At 40.1% G+C, this 23440-nt stretch overlaps 1 protein-coding gene across 2 annotated transcripts; it reads left to right on the plus strand.

The window, feature by feature from the left end:
- Positions 1-12337: 12337 nt before the first annotated feature.
- LOC121292015 (stathmin-like) lies at positions 12338-21646 on the plus strand. Of its 2 annotated transcripts, none has more exons than XM_041213759.1 (5): positions 12338-12414; positions 18222-18309; positions 19019-19191; positions 20373-20564; positions 21156-21646. In XM_041213759.1, the coding sequence occupies exons 2-5, from the start codon at positions 18291-18293 to the stop codon at positions 21210-21212; spliced, it is 441 nt and encodes a 146-aa protein (XP_041069693.1). In that variant the 5' UTR covers positions 12338-12414; positions 18222-18290; the 3' UTR covers positions 21213-21646. The 2 variants fall into 2 exon arrangements, with proteins under 2 accessions (XP_041069693.1, XP_041069694.1); XM_041213760.1 differs by lacking the exon at positions 12338-12414 and adding an exon at positions 12995-13041.
- The last annotated feature ends 1794 nt before the right edge of the window (positions 21647-23440 follow it).

Genomic DNA, 23440 nt, shown 5'->3' on the forward strand with positions numbered 1-23440 from the left:
TTGACCTCTTATAGAGTATCGTATAAAAGGGGACAAAATAAAAAAGGTATTGGAAAAGGTAAATCTGGACTATTACTTTAAACTGTTGTAAAGTTTTGAAATTTTTCTGTACAGTGATCAATGGATAGAATAGAGTGGAGGTAAAAACTTGGAGTTAAATAGGCAAGGTGCTACCAAATGAGCCACAATCAACACCTGTAGAAAGCAGTTGGATGATGAACTAAAGTGGACTGAATGACCTTCTTCAGCTATAATCACCTTGTGAGCTGTACATGTGCAAGCGGCCATGAGCCTACCCAATGTTAGGCAAAGCAAAACAAGAGGCATTACAAGCCAGTTTGAATTCAACAAATTGCAACAACAAATCCTTTTATTGTGTTTAATCAAGTCCAGACACATGCAATGTACTTAAGTAGCAGATATGCAGAGAAATAAATGCAATTACCCTACTTTTTCCCTCGGGGTAGAGAATTAACCCTTCTATCCCATCTTCTCAACAATTTTTAAGGAAAGCTCAAGATCTTTACAGGCCACTTCTCATGAGTATTGCCACTGCTGATTTATTATGGATTTATACTGTGAACAAGGCCTTCAGGAATGAGATACGTTTCTCAAAACACCACATAGCAACTTATTAATCACCTTGGCCTTTTATCCTATTTCTTATCTCCCAGACTTTCTTGGCTACCTTGTTTCATGATATGGTTGCAAAAATAAATCACCAGGCATGAATCATACATCCTATGATTAACAAAAACTAACCAACATAGTCAGCTAAACTGACACTTTAAACCCTAAAGTATTCTGGGAATCAGTAACAAGAACCATTTCATTATTTCTACTAGTAAAAATCCACAAGCTATTTATAAGTAAAACAAAAGCAAAACCTTAATCACATGAGATTAAACCAAATCCTGCAAAAATAGATATCTGCACATCTAGAGTATTTTACAGTCTTGAGAAACAAGTGCTGCTGACAATATCTACTTACCTTTGCCAGCATTGAACCTTCACCCCCAGGATGTTGTTCCCTGCCTTTGACAGGATGATCTCTGCCTCATTTATATTGCAGTAATGGTTTTGAGGCAAGGACTCTAAATGAGCTGCAAAAGAAACTTAGAATCCAATGTCCAAAATATCAGAAACTCTTTGCTGTAATGTAACAAACAAACATTATTTAAACAACAAAAAGATCTTTCAAATTAGCCTTTTTTAATGCTGAATCTTAATTTCAGATGTCTATTTATGAAATACAGGTTTTAATTTCTGCTTGATTAATTGAGCTCAGGCTCCTTTGCTCATGTAGTCTTGTTTTAACAAGGATCTGTAATTAAATGTCCTCACACTCAATTTGATAAATCATGATGGACACACATAGACTCCAGCCTGATCACATCTGCCTCTGAACTGTTAAAATTGATTGATACGAGTGTTGGACTATACAGACTGTCATAGCTGGATAGGCAAATATCTAGCTATTTGTTTCAGAGGATGCACTGTGACAACAGCTTGTCTATTTAATGGAGACAAATACTCCCTCATCAACCATTTGTCACTGTGGTTTTGTTTAGGCGTTGCTCTTTATCCTGGAGTTAATGTCTCCTCATTTTAATCTGCTTTCATACTCTTCTGGAAAATCAGTCTGAGCTTACGACCAACCTCATTTGTGAGCCCAACATGGCTTATAATGCTTTGTGTAAGATCAAGATGATGCATTTCTCTGTGCAACACCTTGAGACATTCCAATAGCGATAGTAGTTTTTATTTCTTTTCTCAATATTATTGTTTCCTTCCTTCCTTTTGAGCTCCAAATTTATTACCTTGCACACTCTTCCTCCTCATATGCTTACTGTGTTGAAGTCAAGATACATCGTGTCTACTCTCCTTTTTCAAGCAAAATAGTGAAATGCTTCACCTCCCCACCATCTTCTCTTCCCTCTCCCACAGCTACAGGCTTTTAAATTTCAAGATTGGTGTTAATTACCCTGTCCTCAGACTAGGCCTTTTCAGTGCTGGAGTGCCTCTGGCGTTCATCAATCTTCCCTTCCTCCTACAATCTGCAAGTTTTTAAAATCCAAATTCGGCATCCCTTAATCACAACTTCCTGAGTTTCCAAGAACATTCTTTTCAGCCTCACACCCAAGTCCAAGTTTCTTATCAATAATAATAATTGATAATAATAAAGTACCTCAACTTGTGGACAGAATTGTAGTTCCACTCGGAACTAGTATTAGTGGAAGACAGCTGTACTGTCCTGTGGCCCTCAACGTGAAGTGTGCTCTTGAACATTCCCTTCCTACTAATATGTACATTCTGCTCTAAGTTGGATCATCATTACTACCAGCCAGCAATTTGGGCAATAGAATCATAGAATGATGCAGCACAGGACTTTTTGGTCCATCGTGCCTGTGCCAGCTCTTTGGTAGAGCTTTCAAATAAAATGTTATACTACTATGCTTTCCCCATTGCCCTGTCATTTTATTTCCTTTTAAGTATTTTTTCAATTCTCTTTTGAATGTTACTATTGAATCTGCTTCCACCACTCTTTCTGGCAGTTCTGAGCCAATCTGACAGGGGAAACCTTTCTCATAAATGCTAAAGTTGCTGCCAAACAGGCTTGCAAATGCCCTTTTTGATGCTTCAAGATGTTTAGAGAAAGGATACAGAAAACTGGAGCCAAGAACTTAGAGCTCTCACAGCTGGCCAAAGTTCTGCTCATTGACAAATCAGTGGTCATTTTGAGGGAATACACAGCAGCAGAATCCTGAATGTAGCAGCCTTAAAGCAGACAGGTGGCTTGCAAGAGACATCACATTTAGGAGTCATTCAATCTTTGATACATAATTGATATTAGATGTGTAATTACATGCAGAGAAGTAGACATGGCTGATCCAGATGAAGAGTTATTGGAGAGTGCACCAAATCAACATCCAGTAGTTTCACAATTGCAGATGATTGGTAATAAAACCCTGCAACTGTCCAGCAGGTTTACCCATTCCGATTGAATATTGCTGAGGAGCAGTAGTCGAGGAGATGCCACACAGCAGAAAGAAGTACCATGGGAGATCACGCTGACTACATTCAAAGAACACACATGGTCAATTTAGAGTACCCTTGCATGGCAATAATGGGGTGATAACAGCCTGAAAATGTGGTCAGTCATCTCACAAACTCTTTAACACTGATGACGTAGCCAGCACCATTTTGAAAGGGACCTATTGCCAGGTGTCCTGGCCACCAGCCTATTTCAGGTGACAGGCCTTCTTTTAATATGGAAATTGGGGTGCAATTACACAAATAGGACCCTGAGTGCCATTTTAATTCAGGTTTCAATCAGTTTCACAGATGATGAAAGAAAGGAGGCCCAGCTAGAGGTAAGTCTTGAATGAATTTGTGGAATCTGGAGGAGCATGCGTGCAACCTTCAAGACCAATGAAAATAAACAGGGAAGCTGCTGCCCCAGGATCCCCAAAAACATTCCCCACCTCCTCCCTAACCACCCCTGTTCCCCTTCACTCACAATGAACCCCACTAGTGATAGCTCCAGCACAATCTTGAGGGGCAAAATTTTGTACCCTCCCCTGTTGCAGGTTTGGTGGTGATGGGGGGTCATTCAATTGGGTGGGAGTGTGGTGGGTGGGGACCATGCCTCCACCTCGATTAAGTCCAGGGCAGGAAGACCCGTGGACAGCCTTCCCATTCCGCCACAAATTACGGCCCTTAAATGGGCAATTAATGTCTACTTAAGAGCGTCAAGCTCCTCCCACCACCCACCCCGCCCCGGCATTAACCTTGCAGCGTGCAGGGGTTTGCCATGAGCAGAGCATGACAGGAATTCCCTGGTGTGTTTGATTGTCAGCTTCCAGGGTTGTGGGGAGGGGATCCCTCATTCAAAGACACAGTGCCTGATTGGGGTACCTGGCATTGGGAAGGGGAGGGTCCATTGAAAGTCAATCCTTTGTCCTTGCTGCTCTGTCCTCCCCCGCAACCTCCACCCTCAATTCCATAACAGTCATTACTGATGTGTCTGGGTCCCTCCGCGATCCAAGTTCTCAGGGTGAGTGTAATGTTGGAAGCAGCACTGCCTCCCCTGAGGTGTTGCTGTACACAGAAGAGTTGCATGCTTCTCATTGGTCAGCAACTCTTGGTGGGCAAGGTTTCTGCACCCAGGGTCCTTCATCCCAGAGTATGCCAGCCAATGGCCTGTTAAGTGCCTGAGTGGCACAAGATGTAGCAGGCCTTCCCGAAAAGAGGCATGGCAGCGAGATCCCTGTCATCTCCACAAGATTCCGCTGAGGCCTCAATCCAGCGAGCTGCAACAGAACTCCTGTTTAGCATACTACAGATTGCCTAATGAACTTAAATCACATGAATCATAGAAATGTACATCATAAAGAAGGCCATTTCGCCCGTCGTGTTCACATCTGCCGACAAGTAGTCATCTAGTTTAATCTCACTTTCCAGTTCTTGGTCCGTAGTCTTGTACATTACAGCACTTCAATTGCACATACAAGTACTTTTTAAATCCTATGCTGCCACCCTTCCAGGCAATGAGCCATAAAACTCTGGAGTCTCTGCCACCAGAGTTAGTCAGTGTGCTCCTGCATCATTCTAGTCGATTGCCCAACAGTCAAAATCTACTATGATTAGAATAAAAACATGCCGTATTTAAATTCTACATTGTTCTGGGTCTGGAATAATGGTTCTGGTTTTGGCATGAGCATCATTTTTTTATCTGCATTCTGATTCAGTTCATGGTTGTGTCACGAGGGAACGTTATAGCCTTGATCTCTGGAGCCATCCTTCCACTCTGCAAATAAGGACAGTAAAGATCATTGTCTTAAAACAAGAGAATCATGGTACTACAGGACCTCTGGACTAGGAAGTAGAATTTGACCAGGATTCCAATTTCTGATTAATATCCAGTGGTCCCATTCTAGGAAATAAACATTGGGTGCTTGGGTTCAATTTGAACAGCCCCACCCACTCTCACTATACGCATGACTGGGCCCTGTGGAACTCTAATCCCCAGCAATCAACCTCTTCAGAAAGAGAGGAAAGATAAGACACAAGAGACAAGAACACATCAATATGCTCAGCAGAGCCTGCCTGTGGTGTTACACTGCAGTACGAGATGGGAGGGTATCATTGTTATCAAGTCAGTCTGACAGCTACATTTCTGACACTTCATGACAAGAAAGGGTGAGTGGATTAACATAATCATTTAAATGTCAAGACCATTCACATGCTAATGCACTTGCTGATCCATGTTAAACTAATCCCTGTGTTTGCATGTGAAGTCACCACGGCAGCCTTTTGTTCAAATGTTCAGCTGGAAAATTTACTATGACTGAATTTTGAAAGAAAAAGATAATAACATGCACTTTTTTAATGTTAGGAACTGGCTATTCTTTACATCATTATGGCTGTTTAACAATCCAGGGAGATACAAATAAAAACAAAAATTTCTGGAAAACTTAGTAGGTCTGGCAGCTTTATTGCAGAGAGAAACAGAGATAATGCCCAGAAACTGGGCAACAGGCAGTCAAAATTTGCCTGAATCAATACCTGGGAAAATTCACAAGCTTCCTCCCATCTTTCATCATCTAACCCCATAACCCCACTTTAGACTTGCCTATTCCAATACATTAATGGCTGTAAGGGACCTCACAGGAGAATTATCAAACAAAATATGACACAAAGACACATAAGGAGATATTTGGGTGGGTGACCAAGCTTGGTCAAAAAGCTAGGTAAGGAGGTTCTTAAAGGAGAAGTATAGATGCAGCGGAGGTTTTGGTGGAGGGAAAAGTTGACTGAGTTTAGGACCTAGGCAGTTGAAGTAATGATAACTGCCAATGGTGGAGTGATGAAAATCAGGGAATTGCAAGAGGCCAGAAGTGGACGAGCACAGATTCTTAGAGGGTTGTAGGCTGGAGGAGGTTACTTTTATAGGGAGGGATGAGTCCATTTGAAAGGATTTGAGCAGAAGGATTTTAAAATTCAAGTATTGCAGGAGCAAGATCTGATATAGATCAGCCAGCAGAAAGGTGAAAAGGGAATGCTGTTACAGGTGTGTACATTTCTGGGCGCCAGTGTACAGTTCTGGGCACCACACTATAGGAAAGATGTGAACACATTGTTGAGTGTGCAGAAGGGGTTTACAAGAATGGTTCCAGTGATGACACATTTCAATTATGAGGAAAGATTGGACAAGTTGGGACTGTTTTCCTTGGAGAGGAGAAGACTAAGTGGAGACTTGATAGAAGATTTCAAAATCATGAGGGGTCTGGACAGAGTAGATAGGGAGAAACTGTTCCCACTTGTAAATGGATCAAGAACCAGAGGGCACAGTTTTAAAGTGTTATGCAAAAGAAGCAAATGCAAGGTGAGAAATAACTTTTTCACACAGCAAGTAGTTAGGATTTGGAATGCACTGCCTGGAAGTATGGTGGAGGCAGGTTCAATGAGGCATTCAAGAGAACATTGGATGATTATTTAAATAAAAATAATGTGCAGGGTTATGGGGAAAAGGCAGGAGATTGGCACGAAGTTAAAATGCTCAGAGAGCTGGTGCAGACACGATGGGCCAAATGGCCCCCTTCTATACCGCAACAATTCTGTGATTCTATATAGTCATTTGGTGATTGGCTCACCATGTGTGAATATGTAAATGATGTGATTTGGATTTTGTAATTTTCCTTGCCTTTCCATACACTTTCCAAGCAAAAGGCCCTGTAAGATTGTCTCCTCAGTCATGTGGTGATTGTGTCACATCATGTACTCTAAACTGTTTAGTAGTCTGATCCAATTTGTTTCCTTAATTAGGATTATTTTGACAAATGTTCCACTGAGTTATTCACAAACCTCTTCTCGATTTGCTGGGCATTTTTGCAATGATGTATTACACATGATGTCAGCCATGACTTAGTGGTAGCAAATTTGCCTCTGAGTCAGAGGTTGTAGATTCAAATCTCACTCAAGAGACCTGAGTATAAAATCTAACACTTCAGCACAGCACTGAGGCGTTCTTCCTTGTTGAATATACTGTTTTCATGTGAGATGTTAATCTGAAGCCCCATCTGCCCTTATGATGGAGGTAAAAGATGCCATGGCATTAATTTGAAGAACAGGCGAGTACTCCCTGCTATCCTGGCTGTTTCTTGTGTTGATTGGGTCTAAACGTGGATTTTGGGGATTGTCTATTCACCTAAAGAATGCTGCTCAAACCTGTTTCTCAAAAACATTACTCTTTATTTACAAGTATCTACACACATTTGGACCTCTACCTGTGGTTGGAGCTTCTCCTCTTTCCAGATCTTGTTCACTTCTCAGTCATGTAATCTGACATCATTATTACATTAGCATCCTGTATACTTCTGATATTAACACTTTACATCTCCCCCAAGTCTTTATCGCTAACATACTTACATCCGCCTATACCCCCCCCCACCAAGTCTCAGACTTTACAGGATTAGTCTCTGAGATGCCTTGATCAATCTCCCTGATCTCATTCTGATCTCCTTTCGACATTGAGGATATTCCCTACTCTTTCTTCTGTTGGTGTGACTTCTCCGGGTGTCTGTAAACCTTAAGTCTTTTTTAATCATCATCAGGATCTGAGTAGTAAGCTAAAGTTTCTATTGGCTTTCTCTCTGAGGATATTAGGCGCTGTGGTTTCTCTTTATGATACCCTGGTCTGTCTCAATCCTGTATGATCCTGGTTGTGGAGTTTTTTTAATGATTATGCCTTCCTTCTGTTGGTCTTGGACCCATGGACCCATACACTCTCCCCGGGCTTCAACACTGGTAACTCATGTGCTCTATGCCTGTGATTAGATTTCCAGGCCTGGTTGCTTCTTTTTCTTCCATAAGCTGTTTTACCCTCTTATGGTCTTTCATGGTGATATTAGGTTTGAGATTTTGTTCCTGGCTGGTTACAGCACAAGTAAGATAGTCAGAAATAATTTCTTCTGTAGAGTGAGTAATGGGTGGCCACCAGACTGATTGTTGTGCTCAAGTATGATATTTGCTATTGCTGGATGACCTTGGTGAAGTCCTTAAAGAATATCAAGCTGTAGTGTTCTCAATATGGCTATTCTCTCATTGAAGGCTAGTAAGTCATCAATGACTGTGAGGTGCCACCGCTGTTCGAGGTACTGCTGTCATATCAGATTAGTGGGGATATAGTCCGACCATCCTTCCAGACAATATTCTCAAACTTTGGAGATGTTCTTCATCTCATTGATGGGCTTGTTTTAGTTCCTGCAACCTTTTTGCAGTAGCTAGGAAGTGCTGAGTGATTAAAGTTGTATATGTTTCAACCTCCTTGACAAAGTGTAAATCCTCTTATTCCTTCTGATGGTATTCATGACAGTGTGTCTGAAATTATATACTTTCCTTGCACATACTCTGTGATGGAGTCATATCTCATCAATCTTAATATGAACCACTGGATTCTGGAAGGCACGTTTGCAATTTATTTCATGTATAGAAGGGTGACTAGTGGCTTATGGTCTGTTTTGCTTTTGAATCACAATTCCATAATATAGTCTTTTTGTTTCACAAGCCCATATTGCTGCCAATGCTTCTTCTATTGTGACTTATCACTGTTCTATTTCTGATAGTGGCCTAGAGGCATAGTAGACTGGTCTACACTTTCTGTCTCTCTGAACTTGAAATAAAACTGCCCGCAGACCTGTAAATGATGCATCTGCTGCTACTATGGTTGTTAATTCGGGGTCATAAGGTGCCAAGATTTCAGACGAGATTAACTGTTATTTAATCATTGCAAAAGCATTTTGCTGGTCTGTTTTCCAGCAGCACTGTTAACCCTGTCTCAACAACTGTCTCAGGGGTCTGTGAACTCTGCTAAATTGGGAAGGTATTTACCTACCTGGTTGACCATCCCAAGGGATCTTTGAAGGTCAGTTATGTTCTTGGGTTGTGGAAACTTCCTCATTACTTTTTTTTTGGATCAACTTTGATTCTAGTGGTTTGTATTATGTGACCTTGAAACTTGATTATAGGTTTGGCGAACTCATATTTTTCATTCAATGTTAGACCTGCTTCCTGTAAGACTCTCAGGACTGCTCTGACTCTGCAATCATGCTCTTCTCTCATGGAACATGTATAAGAGTGTTGCCCAAATGGCATATTACTCCTTCCATGCCTTCAAGATTGTGAGATGTTGTTCTCTGGAACATTTCTGGAGTGGGCACTGTACTAATATTGAAACAATAACGACTGAATGGTGTTATACATGTGGTCAGCAATCTGGATTCTTTGTCCAGAAGCTGTTGACAAAATCCACTGTTTGCTTCCAATTTGGTAAATAAAATACTCTTGGCTAGTTTTGCAAGGCTTTCATCCACTGAGGCTATCGGGTAGATCTCACATTCCACTGATTTGTTTAGCTGAGTTAAATCCACGCAGATTCTTATAGAGCCATTTTGCTTTGGCACCGTAACCATTCTTGAACACCATTTTATTGGTGCAGTGACTAGAGAGACAACCCCTTGCTGCTGCATCTTTTCAATTTCATCCTTGACTTTGTCAATGTGTGGGTGATGGACTTTTCTCTGTGTAAAGAGGCAAATTGGTTTAGCATCAGCGCTTAAGGTGATATGGTACTCGGCCTTTAGCTTCCCTAGCCCTGTAAACAATTTTGGAAATTCAGTTCAAAATGTAATGTAGTTCTCATCAACAACATCATCCACTTTGTAGATTAATTTCAATTTTAAGCATACTTTTCTGCTTAGTAGAGAGCACTCTTGATTTTGAATGACATAGAGAGGTTCAAGGATTTCTCAGTCTTATATTACTGTCTTGCATGAGTTAGCCTTTCAGTTTTAAAGTTATCCCACCAGTACCTTGTAATTTGATAGATAAGCATTGCAATGTAATCTGTTTGAGCAATTTGACTTCATCTGACAAAACAGAAACTGCTATCCCTGTGGGCTATCCATCCACTTCGAGTTTAATACTCCAATACTTGTTTTCAGTATCATTTACCTCTCCCAAGAAGGTTAATCCTTTTGCTTATGGTTCTTCCACCTCTTGTGTGTGATTTTATTTTAAAATTTTCTCCCTCTTTTCACTGGTTGTCAGTGTTTTTGAGTGACAAACTTTCAAAATAGCCAATTTTTCCACAGTTGTGCACTTTGTGCCCCCACTGCTGGACATTCTTCTCACTCCTGCCACACCAAAGACATTTCAAAATGGCGATTGGTGTGCTTTTCCCCGTGTTGGCAGGCTTAGGTTTTGGCGCACTCTCTCTTTTATGGCCCACAAACTGAATGGTCTTATCCGATCTTCTTCATGGCACCTCTCGTTCCCCGTGAACAAACCCCCGATTCTATTTCTTGAGTTCCATTTGCCTCACAATCTGCACTGCTCTCACTAGTGTTAATTCCTCCCTGTCTGTAAGGTACTACAATCCTGTTGCGAATCAGCTCATCCTTCAAGATTTCATAATTGCAGTTACCTGACAGCCTATAGAGATTGTCGCTGGACAAATCCATGCTTTCGCCTGATCTTTGCTTTCTTTTATGAAATTTAGCCCCCCTCTGTTATTAAATTCCGATGGACCTTGAAATAAGGAGTCAAAAGTTTGCAGGACTTCTTCATTAGAAGTTGAAGTCTCATCAACCCCCTGCCTTGCTATCGCGTAATCAGCGATAGATTGGACTGCACAAAGTAGTGTACTGACCTGGTCTTTTTGTGCATCCTTGAAGCAGCTCTGTACCTTGTGAATCTTTTTCTCCAATTTTCCCAGTTATGCGCCTGTTGCAAGTCTTCTGCACTCTGAAATAGTATTGTGGTATTGTGGATTCCATGCTTCCTCTGAGACCCAGAATTGTTCCTGCTTCTGTAATGCTGTTTGCTGCTTTGGGTCTGTGCTCACTGGTGTTCGGTCTCTGGGTCTGTCTGAGCTTACATCTGCTGATCCAATGATGTCTTGGTGAGTCTTAATATTTTTTTCCCTTCAAGGATCTCTTTCTTTACAGCCCTATAACTTCTTTTTAAGGTTCACGGGTCTTTTTCTCAATACCACCATGTTTCGTTCAATGGTTGGTGTCTAGAGGGTGGCCTTGGGTATTGTCCATTCTCCCTAAGTATGCTGCTCGAGTCTGTAGTTTCTCAAAACCATTACTCGTTATTTACTGCAAATATTTACACATTTGGATCTTCCCCTCCTTCCAGATCTCTTGCTTCTCAGTTATGTGATCTGAGGTCATTATTACATCAGCATCATGTGTGTTTCTGATGCTAACCCTTTACTCTACACTGGCCACTATTTATCCTTAAACCAACATCAAAATAAACTTTCACAATGCTATTCGTAGGACTTTGCTGTGGGAAAATTAGCTGCTGCATTTTCTATTATAGTGATTCACTTCAAAAGTACTTAATAGATGGTAACTATTGGTGGACTCAAAACGTCAACTGTATTCCTCTCCTCAGATGCTGTCAGACCTGCAGACTTTCCATGTATTTTTGTTTTTGTTAATAGATGGTAATGTGCTTTGGGTTGTCCTGTGGTTGTGAAAAGTGATATATAAATGCAGCGTTCAGAACTATAAAAGGGCTTGGTACATCACTAACCTAACAGAAGCTAACCTCTTTTCGTAAATGCTGTGCAGTATTTTGAATATTTACTGTTTAGATTTCCAGCATTTGGAGTTTATTTACTTGCTATGCATTTTGTTGAAAAAGATAGTCGCATGATTTGCAACACAATTTACATTGCATATTGTGTGCCTCCTACTCTGGGGAGTTGTACAGTAGCCGTGTGCCCTCCCATATCCTTGCCGAAGTGGCTATTGTTTATGCATGAACCTATACAGTGATTGTCGCTGGACATCACTGCCAAATAAATGCCCAACAAAAATGGTTAGTTGGGCAACCTCTTCCACCTGGTGCTACTGCACCGTTATCTCAAGGACTCAGCCCACCCTTGGTCCGGTGACCAAAAGACCATCTACGCATGCGCTTGAAATAGCCATAATGAAAATACTGTGACGACATTGCAATTGTATCTTCAGGCGGCACAGGGAGCCATGGCCAATAGGAACACAGCACGGACTAGAGCGTAAGGGAGCCAATCATTGAAAGCTAGAAGATAGTTTCAGCCAACCGGGACCGAAGTTCTCCAGCTGCAAACCAGTAAATGTACGAGGCTATCTTTGTTTACTCTGATTGATCGGAGGCTGTGAAAAAGACCAATAGAATCGACGCGATGTACCTCGTGATTACCAACAAGTAGTAGGTTGTCGCCAATGGAAGAAAGCCGATACTGTCACGTGGTGTATTTTTGGCGGTTTTTATTCGGTAGATTTGGGGGGGCGCTAGTGATTGAAAGCGGGTTTGTGCAGAGCGCGGGAGACAAAGGGAACGAGAGAAGCAGCAAGGGTAAGGGGAGCGAGCAAGCGTGCTAGCTGTATGCATGCACCGTATAGATGGGATTGAATTAATCATCTTCAGGAGAGTTTAGTTTTTTTGAATAAAGATTGTGTTTCGTTTTTAAATGTTATAATTTCGCGCCAATGCAACAGATCAGTCTGGGAGCGAGCAGGCTAATTGGGGTTAATGTATATCTGCAGCGTACAAGGGAATATGCACTATTTGAGAAGACATTAATTTGCTGTAAGGTTAAGATACACAAAAAAGTAGCAATTATTTTAACTGAACTGGTATAATAGATGCATGTATCTTAGAAATGCTAATTATCCGGTGCTTATTGCAACAGACACAAAAGGAGTGGGGGGCGAGGGCGCTGTTTTGAGCAAGATGTCGGCTCGAAGTACAATAAAAACGATTTGAATAAATATTCAGTTTTGTCATGAGCTGTGGGGAACTAGGTTTTTTTAAAAGAACGGTCGTCTTTCAAACTAGAAATTCATGCAGAGCTATTTAATTTTCAATTAAATCAACTGGGGGTTAAACTGGGTTTTTGTTTTTGATAACAGGTTATTGTCTGGGTATAATCATCAAAGGAACAAGGGAGGGGCACCTGACATTTGGGGAGGGGAATTTAAAGTGAGTATTTCTAGTTGTCAGTTGCAGCATTAAATTTAGAATTTTTGAAGCAACATCATTTGCACCTGTTTGAATTATTACACAGCTTTGGCGATTTTTTTTTTTGGGCACACGCGTGCTTGTATTATTTGTTTTCCGTGTGATCTTCAATTCCACTGCTTTCGGCCATCAAGAAATACAGTGACTCTTTGTTCCAAAATAATGTTCCCGGATTGCTTTTCCTGTCTTAGCACAAAGAGGGCTTCTATGAGATGCTCCACACAAATGTAAAAACAAGTGCTTTGTAGAGTTTATATGAAAACAGAATTTTTGTACAATTTTTCCAAGGCAGTATCTAAAATGAGGGTTTCCTACATCCAAGGACAATGAATCGCTTTGTGTACCTGTAATTTTAATGGGCGTTGGAGGGCCAGCAGTTTTGAGTGGAGTACTGCTTTTGTGCGCTGTTTTGGGGTGAATTCAATCAACCTAGCCGCATTTATTTACAAATTCGTGGGTCATTCTTTAAAAATCTGTTTTTCTTTAAATCTGTTTTCAAATCCAGTTAATTGGGATGTTTTTTTATGCTGGGTGTTGTCTGCTGTTCAATTTACGCGTTTTAAAGCATTAGGGTTGTCTAATTACACCAAAAGCATCTCCCATTTAAACCGTGCAATATTTATATTTTTTGAACGTAGACTTTTTCATTTGGATAATCTTGTAAATGGGGTATCAAAACGCTGACACTTGACCTGGCACCAGAACAATTACTGTATTTCTAATTCGGCTGAATAGAAGAACATATTTTCACATCTGCCAGACTTATGTACTGCCACCAATTTCATATCTTTGGCTTCAGGTGGCGCTCGAGTCTTATTGCTGTCTCCAATATCTGTCTCAATAGACTTCACTATTGAGATTTAACGTATCCCGTCTCTGGAGAGTAGTGATTTTTTTTCAGTGAGTTAAACCATCCTTTTTCCCCAGATTGAGGTTGATCCATCAATAGGGGACTGTAGAGAAACTCCATCGAATTTGATTGTAAACGAAGCTTGAAACTATTTCTGCAGCAACAAATTGAAATCTTGGCAGTTTTTTTGTTCTACTAGCGGGTCCGTTTCGGTGCCTTTAGTGATTAATCTGGAAAGCCGAGTTATTCCGATGCATTTAGAACAGCTGTATCTTACCCAAGTATCGAAAGTGGATAATTCACATTTCGCATTCTGACAATAATAGACATGTGGTTGGTTTAAAAATAAATAGCGAGGGCGGGCACCACGTGAACGCGTGAGGCGGGAGTTTAAGTCCCTGGAATGATAAACACTGGAGAACATTTGACACATCGCGTTTGTATCAGTTCTGTGAAAAGAGCTAATGAATTAGTCCAATTTCTTGCTCTTCTCCATTGTTGTACCTTTCAAAACTATAAAATCTCCTACACTCAAAGAACAACCCCCAGCTTGTCCAACCCCTCTGCTTGGGAGACGAAGAAAGGAGTCCCTCCAGACGGTTGTTGATGAAGGTCACTCCTAGTGATGTCAGTTCCATATCCATGTTACCGCGCCCCCGCGCCAATCCTCAACTTCATGTCCTCCAGTAGCGAAGAGTCCATCCAGCACTTCTTTATATCATTAAGCCTCTCCCACTATAGGAATCCATTCGAGCTCACTGGTTGGTTGGCCTCTTTAGATCCCAATCCTACCCTGCTTTTACTTTGACAGACCTCTTCTCTCCCCCTCTCAATACTTCCATTCAAACGTAGATGCACATTGGGTCACAGTTGTAGAAATTGCACTTGCATCACGAGCCTGATGCGGAGTGTCACCTCTAGTTACTGGTATTCCATGTGCTACCAGTCTGTTTATGAAATTGTTTGTTGTGTATAGGTACTATGTAATGGCCATTGTATGCAGTGACTGTCCTGAGCCAACTTGATAGCCTAGATGAACCACTGAACCGTCTTTCAAAGACTCACATACACATGCATTGTCCAAGTTTTCAGTCTCTTGGGATACTTAGATACACAACCTTGAGGATCAGTGTTTAAGTCAACATTTTCAAACTTTCATGTTTCTTGAGCTGTAAAATGGTTTGCTAATTTGGAATTGTCCTTTTTTTTGTAGACCATCAAATTGCCTTTACTGGGTCAAAGTCCAGATTACAAATCATCCTTTCAATAATAGCTCTTGAAAGAATATGTTCAGGAGGTGGCTACTGGAATCTGAATTAAGAACATAATATAATTTTAATGTGGTGCAATGTATTAATGCACTTCATCAATTCCTTTTCAGAATATAAGTAGCGCATTGCAAAAAATAGTGCACTGACTAATGGCAGTGTAAGGCTCCACTTCTAAATGCAACACATTAGATTTTGTTGAAAGGAATTTGGTAATTATGTTTTGATGCAACTTGCTATTGAATTTAACTGCTATTAGTGCAAAAATCTGAAGGTGAATATTCAGTGAGAAATAATCAGACTTGGATTTCATTATATTTCAGTAGCGGTGGTAAATAGTGCAGTCTGTTGTAATCAATGCTGCCATGATGCCAATCATTCTGTCTGCAATCTCTCACTTCACTGCCAGATGCTACAGTTGCTGAAACATTAAATTGCCGAGGGAGTCTTTTTTTTTGTCAAACTGGAAAAACAAAACAGCTTTCAAAGTAACATCTAATCTTTCTGTGACTATCTTGTTTAGCTTCCTCCAGGCTGCATCTGGTCCTTTGTAAATCCTCCCTTGTCTATTGACTGGCTGGTTCTTAATAACAATAGTGTTATTATTACAAACAATTACTTCCTCTGATTAGGAAGTTTAATTTTGGCAAAGAAAATTTGTCCATGCTTAACTTCTGTTTGCTCAGGTTCATAATTGAAAATACTGTTTCTAATTTTTTAATGTTTACTAATCTTGGGATGAAGCCATTATATATAACTTTTTAGATGCTGTACAGCAGCCCTTATGGATATAAATTAATTGCACACTACTTTCCTGCCATGACCTTATTGAGCTACGTGCTGTCTTTATTTTTCTAACCTTTTAGAATCAGAGAAGGCCATTAGGCTGTCGATCCAATTTTTTGCCTAATGCTTAACATGCATTTGTTGCTTCTGACTCGATCATTCCTAGACACATTGGTATGAGACAAGCAGACCTAAACTGCACTAATGCAACTTATGTAGCCTAAAAAGGAAATGCTTTATTGCTTTTGAGACCTTTCAAGCAATGCATTTATTTGAGAATTTAGAATGAAAGGTTGAGAGCATAAAACTAAAGGAATCCCTGTGGAGTACAGAAAGTACTTCCAGTAGCCTTTCCTTACAATTAAAATAAAAGGAAATGTTTAGCATTCTGCTCCTTACTTGCATTGTGACTGAGGTTCCTGCTCACTGCTCTGGATTCAGGTTAGTTCTATGTAATGCAATGACAAATGTAGAATCTGTTATTTCACCTGTCTCTGGACTGTGAGCTGGGGATGAACACTTAATGTGACTTCCCAATAGTACATAATTTTTGCTTGGTACATTTTTTTGCTTTTAAGGAAAAGCCTTTTTTTTTTAATGTTCTCACCATGCAAATCCAAGTGTATTTTCCCTTTTGTGTTGTAAGCAAATTTCCCTAATGTTGGTTTAAATACTTTTGGGCCCTTGGTCCTGACTAAATCCATTCTAAGCATGGGCATTTAAAATGGTAAATTGAATATAACATTACTACTTAGTTTCTCTTCTATATACAGCTGTCTTTCTGGTTGAGATATGTACGCACTGCTTACCAGCAGAGTACCAACCTGAAATTTCTTCTTGGGTGAATGAGACCATTTCCAAGTAGAGAAGCAAAATGTCACATGCTGGTAATTGAAATAAAAATTGGCAACACTCAGCAGGTCAGGCAGCAAGCATCTGTGGAGAGAGAAACAGAATTAATGTTTCGGGTCTCTGATCGTTCACCAGAACAGAATAAAAGGTCATAAATCTGAAATGTTAATTTTCTTTTCTGGACAGAAGCTGTCATGTTTTGGCCAATGTCTTACTGATTTCTGGTTCCAATGTCCTAATTTTGTGACTACAAAGTAAACCTGAGGTTACTTGATGAACTGTAATACTTTATGGTACCTCTGGCCTGTTGGTGTTCCTATGTAGTAAAAACCTTGACTCAATTTGAGGTTCTCCCTCCATTCCATGGTGTTGCCAAATCCTGCTGTCTTCTGAAGTCATGTGACCACCTGCCCCATTATTCCATCTTGCTAGCCTAAATCATAAAACCTTGTCTTGTTGATAAAATCTAAATTGGACAGCCCTTGTAAGGAACCTATATTTTGAAGAGGCGGAGCTGTCCATTTTGAGTGAGCATTTTGTCAACCAATGTAAACTCTTGGATGACTTGCATATTAGTGTAAGGAGAACAGTGGTTCCAATTTATCATGTCTGATGCTCCTTCGATATTGGGCAGAAGAAAATTGGTCCCAGTATTTCAAGTTCTTCTGGTTTCTAATGGATTAGAGGGGACAGGAAGCATGTTTGTCTGGTTACAAAAACAGTCCCCAATATTGGCAAGTGTGGATCTGTTGAAGCAGGCTTTAGTTGTGGATAATCTAGAAATAACCACTCAGGGCTGCTTTTAATTTGCATTTAGATTGGGGGGGTGGGGGAAAATCAATCTGGACTAGTCCGTAGGATCAGCTATAGTAGTGACTTGTGTTATCCCTTAATATGTATGATGATATGTTATCTGACCAAGCTATAGGCAACTTAAATTTGCCATATTCAACTACAAATATTGGATGTTGAAAATATGGTAATAGACTTCTGGAAAACACTGAAGCCTTAAATGAAAACTGTGATACGTTCTTAGCCTCATTACTCCCTTAAGCTCAAGTATCATAACCTCTTTCCTAATGATCAGTTTAAAAAAAAAAAACTGCAGGTACTAGAAATCTGATATGCACAACAAAACCATTTGGTGTATTTTTTTTGTACATGTGCTTAACATCTGGACCTTTAGTGCAGATTCAGACATCTAAAAGTTAACCTGTCTTTTGATATAGTCTTGACCTGCATGTAGCATTTATTTTGCTTCTGGTTTCACAATATCCTCCTCTGTCAGCCTCAATCCTTCACAGGTTTCTCAATGTTTTGCTCTTGGAATATAAATGGTATTTTGAAATTATGCTAATCTTTTGCCCTAAATGTTCTGACCACAGGATCTGTTGCACACGTTTGGACAGCATTCAATCAACACTTGTTGCCAAACAGTCTTGACCTGTTACATTATGGCATCGGCATCAGATGGTAAGTAGAGACGTAGAATAAACTGAACTTGTAGCTTAGATGTTAAAGGGTGAAATGTCTTGAACACTAGCCTTTTGAGATTAATGTAGTCCATGGAAATTAATCAGATGTTGTTGATATACACTTTACATTGACCATTTCACTTAAAACTATTCCAGGAATGGAGCACACTTTAGTTAGAGATACTAGTGTCTTGCTGTAAGAATAAATTGAACTTAATTCCACCAGTTACAGCACTGTTTGGTTTATACTCTTGGTTATAATGTGCTGTATCTTTAAATCCCAACTGAGAGGAATGCAGGACTAGATGATCTGACTGATGGTTAATCTTGCTGAATCCAGCACTTTTCACATGCTACTATTCACAATTGCAAAACAATACTTAACTGTCACTGTAGCACAATGTTGCTTTGTCAACCACAATAAACAATGTCTTGCGACATACTGGATCCAATGATCAGTGGGCAGATTCAATGTTTAACTGGTTTTATACATTATTCAGTTTAGCAAATTCTTATTGCCTGGTTATGTCATCAAAATTGTATGTAAATTTGATTAAATTTTCTTGTCACCTGTAATAATTGGTGGATTGTCATAGTTTTTCCTGACTGCAGTTGTTATTTGAAATTATGCACCAAATTGAGGTCCAATTTATTCTACTAGTAAGTTGGAAAGTTGCAGCACTGCATTGAATAGATGTGTTTCTCAGATATCAAGGTGAAAGAATTGGACAAGAGGTCTTCTGGCCAGGCTTTTGAGTTGATCCTGAGCCCACCTGCAGCTGAAGCTATTCCGGAGTTTCCCCTCTCTCCTCCGAAGAAAAAGGACCTTTCGTTGGAAGAAATCCAGCGCAAACATGAAGCTGCAGAAATTAGGCGAAAGGTACACCACTGTGAAGCTGTTCTATACTTGAGCTAAAACTGCACGATTAGATACTGTTCTGAGCTACAAGTGCTGCTGAATTAGATTTAGGCATCACCCTTTGCTTTGTCACATGCTGAACTTACCCACTTAACTATTTGGGGGACTCCAGGAAGACATTACTTTTCTATGCTTGTTGCAGTTTTGAGATGTCGCTTTGCTTATAGTATTCCATTCTAGATTTTCTTTACTAGCTTCATCTACCTAACTTTATTTACCAGTTGAGATTCTGTCTTAATATTAACTTAGCAGTTTGCTACCCCACATTTACTAAATACCAGGTATAGAATTTCAAAAACACAACACTGAAAATGCAGCTGGTCAGTCAGCATCTAAAAAGACAAGTTGATATCTGTGGTGCAGACTCTTGGAAGGGAAGCAGACTTTTTTGGATTGAACAATATGAAGGTAGTAAGACTTAAGGTCACCAATGCAGTTAACTTGCTAAATAATTTAACTCAAAACTGGAAAAATTGGAAGATGTGCAACGGATATCATTGGGTTCGCTCCTACTAAAGCTGTTCTTGCACTTTTTTGACCTTTCACCTGATTTTATTAACCAGTGTGCTGCATCTTTCCGAATTCAAATTTCTAGGCATGTAACTAGATTTTTACCTAGTTTTATCTGGTTTTTTTTTGAGGGGGGGGGAAGCAAAAAGGCAATCAGCTCAAAGGGGCTGTTTCATCTATTTCCATCAGTGACCAAGTAGTAGCTTAACTGGATCTCTGGACAGTTCATTTTAAAATAAGTGCAACTCTATGCACTTGTGCGGTTTCTTACCCCCTCCCCACCCACCTCACATAGTTCAATTTTACACAATTACAGGGGCTTGTTGGAGATTCCTTTCATCTGCAAGATCTGGCCAGACTTGTGTTGACCAGATTTTTTTCTTCATCCTTCGCAGTGGGATTTCAGCTAATAATCCATTTGCTATCTATACTGGGGCTACTTGAATATGGAAAACTATCCAGTGGCCTGCAGAGACTACTTTAAGCCGGTTGTGTAAAACTGGGAGCAGTTCAGATATGGTGCATAACATACAACTGTGTACACTTGGTGTTATGGAAAACTTAAATCCAGGCACCTAGGTTTGACTTGCAGTGAAGTTTTGTGATTTGAAATATTTATTTTTGTTCCTTAGTCACATGAAGCAGAAGTGCTAAAGCAATTGGCTGAAAAACGAGAGCATGAAAAGGAAGTGCTTCAGAAAGCTATTGAAGAAAACAATAATTTCAGGAAAATGGCAGAAGAGAAACTGACCACCAAGATGGAAGCTAACAAAGAGAACCGTGAAGCCCAACTAGCAGCCAAACTGGAGCGCCTACGAGAGAAGGTAACAGTTAAACCAATGGTTATCTTGTGGTACTAGTTGTTGCTGTTTCTCTTGTACATTGAAATTTAACATTATTTGGGATGGAACTGTCACTAAGTCTATTATTTTGTACTCCTGTCCCCTTTCTGATAAATGTATAGCTTTGCTTTTAGTGATGCTGTTTTGTCCACTGAGTCATGCTTGAGTGAAGAATCAAGATGTTCCTCTGTCTTCAATTGGGCACTGTCCTGTCCTTGCAAATAGTAGCTCTAGTTTTGGTTTGATACCAATTGGGAGTGAAAACCCTGTCTTTATTAATTTTAAGCTGTAGAGGTTGTCTATAGTGAAAGCCCTGTGTCTGAAACTCTTACAGTTGGCATAGACCAAGGAATGAACCATTGACTGACTAATTCTAGCCAATGTAAACCAGTTGACTACTTTTTCTTTTTAAATGTCTGCAAAACCTGTAATTAGTCACCAATGTTACTGGGAAAATGTGTTATGCTTAATCATACTTATCTGAGCATGAGTCTTCATTTCTGGAAGAATTGAGGCTTTTTTGATCCTTGGGTTGTTTGAAATCAGACATTTGTTTTCTTTTTCCTTCTTTAGGAAAAGCGGATGGAAGAAGTCCGAAAGAGTAAAGAGATCAAAGAAAGTGAAGACTAACTCCTTGTCCTTTTTTTTTGTTTGGAATTTGACTCTTCAAACATCCAAAGATGTGTTCTTTTTTTCAATGGCAGTGTTTTTTTTTTAAATGGCCAGTGTGTTAATGGGAACTCCTATTTGTAATAATGCTACTAAGTATACAACTGCAAGCCAAACGCTCAGCAGAGGAAGCTTGTATTTTGTATGCTTTCCATCTTTTGTAAGCATTCCTGTGGGTTCCCCATCCCATGTAGATATATGGAGCTCCTGCATTTTTTTCTACAAGTAGTGAATTGAATGGGATTGCTGGTTCAGGTTATTCCTTTTGTGAAATGTGTAATTTCCAGCATGCTTTACTGATGTGTTACACGTCTAGTCTACAAGTGTGTAACTGTGTAAACCTGCTTAACCTGTTGCATCTGCCTTGACTTCAATAAAACTGCACAATTGCTGTTGATTTTTGTTTTTCATTTAAGGGAGGAGCAGAGCAAGTTTTCTTGTACATAAAGCCACTGCAATTTGATAGTGGGTAATGACCTCATTCATGCTAACGAGAACCTTGAGACTGGAGCCCAGAAAAGAACTCCACTCTGTCCTGGAGTGCCCATCAGTCTAATCATGAGTAGATGCAATAATTGGAAGTAGGGCTTTGCCACAAATGAGTTTCCATCTGTTTCAGGTTAACATCAAGCTCTGGGTATGTGCTCATGTGATGCTGCAGTAGAATTGGTAAAAGTTGTCCTTTAAAAGCATTACCCATGAGGTGGAGAACAGTGAATGCAGGAAGCAAGGTGATTGAGATGGCTCATTGGACAGTAAAGTCCAGCATCTCCCTTACCACCAAAGACTGCATCCTGTAATATCTTGCCTAAACTCAACAGGTGTACCTGTGTGGGTGCAAATGGGTAGGTGTGAATGGTACTTGATGGTGCCTGGTACATTATGGCTCACTGGGAAGTGATGCAGGTTGCTGGGGCACACCTATAGAAAAGGAACATAACTTTAGCAAGTCCTTGAGGAACAGCTGGCATAGCAGTCATTTATGGTATTGTGCTCAAATGCTGTGTGGTACCAGTCAGTGAAGAGTAGACCCTAGAAGGAAAAGCTGTAATAAAACTAATTTGAGCTTTACTATTGCAATTCCCTCTGTTGCTGTAGCTATAAATTTTACTTGTGTATCATTGGGGTGCATGTTTTATCAAAACTGATAGTGCAGAACTTCTTCCCTGCTGCATTATCAAAGAGTTGCCATTCTTTCAGATGAGGGGGTCAAGATGAGGCCTGATCTGCAATCTCGGGTGTGTGTGGGATCTTGTGCTTTTGAACAGCTGGTTGGTGTCTTGGACAAGATCACAAACAGATCATGGGCTTGTAAGACTTTTTTTCCCTTGACAGCTGTGGCTCTGTTTGAAAATTAATTCTTTGGGACATCTGAGGTCAAAATGATTTGCTTCCTGCAGGAAAATATAGAAGAAAAATGGTCATCACACCGCTCTGTCCAAAATTCATGCATCCTTCTATTGTGGTGGTCCTTCCTGCATCACCAATTTAATAATTAAGTTTTCTTCCTTAGTGTTATTAATGTAACTAAGTTTTGTATATAGCACATATCTAATGTCATTTAATGTAACAATCACTTTCTGGTTAGTGTCCTTGATTAAGAATACATCCTCAGGCTCACTTAGCAATGCCACAGATGTTCTACTGATAAGTTTAAAATGTCTGCCATTTGACCAGACCAAAAAAGTTTATAGACAAAGGAAGACAACCATTTCATATAAATTTGCTTTCATTTAAGAGCCCTCAATTTACCTGCTATATGGGGGGGGAGGGGGGGAAATTGGATCGCAATGAGTTTGCCATGCATCATTCCAGTAGTTGCATAATACAACAATGCAGTTGTTAACTGATCATAGTGATGACCAATTACAGCAAACACAGGCATAACTAGGAAAATTCCTAGTGAAGAACAACAGGTCCAAAATTATAGATACCTCCCATTGTGGCATCATCAATGTTGCTGGTTGACTAGGTTATGAATTGTCAATCTGTACCAAAACAAATGCCTGCTAGCCGTCCTTTCGATGTGCCTATTTATAACGTGGCCTTAAAATGGAGCGGGTGAGGGTTCCTGTCGGCTGAACAATATGCATCATATACGTGGTGTGAAGTTCGCCATTACATCCCACTTACCGTCAGCAACACCACGGGTGATCCAGGAACTGAGACACACCTTCAACCCCTCTTGT

This window comes from Carcharodon carcharias, chromosome 19 (genome assembly GCF_017639515.1).
Source record: "Carcharodon carcharias isolate sCarCar2 chromosome 19, sCarCar2.pri, whole genome shotgun sequence".
Lineage (NCBI taxonomy): Eukaryota > Metazoa > Chordata > Chondrichthyes > Lamniformes > Lamnidae > Carcharodon > Carcharodon carcharias.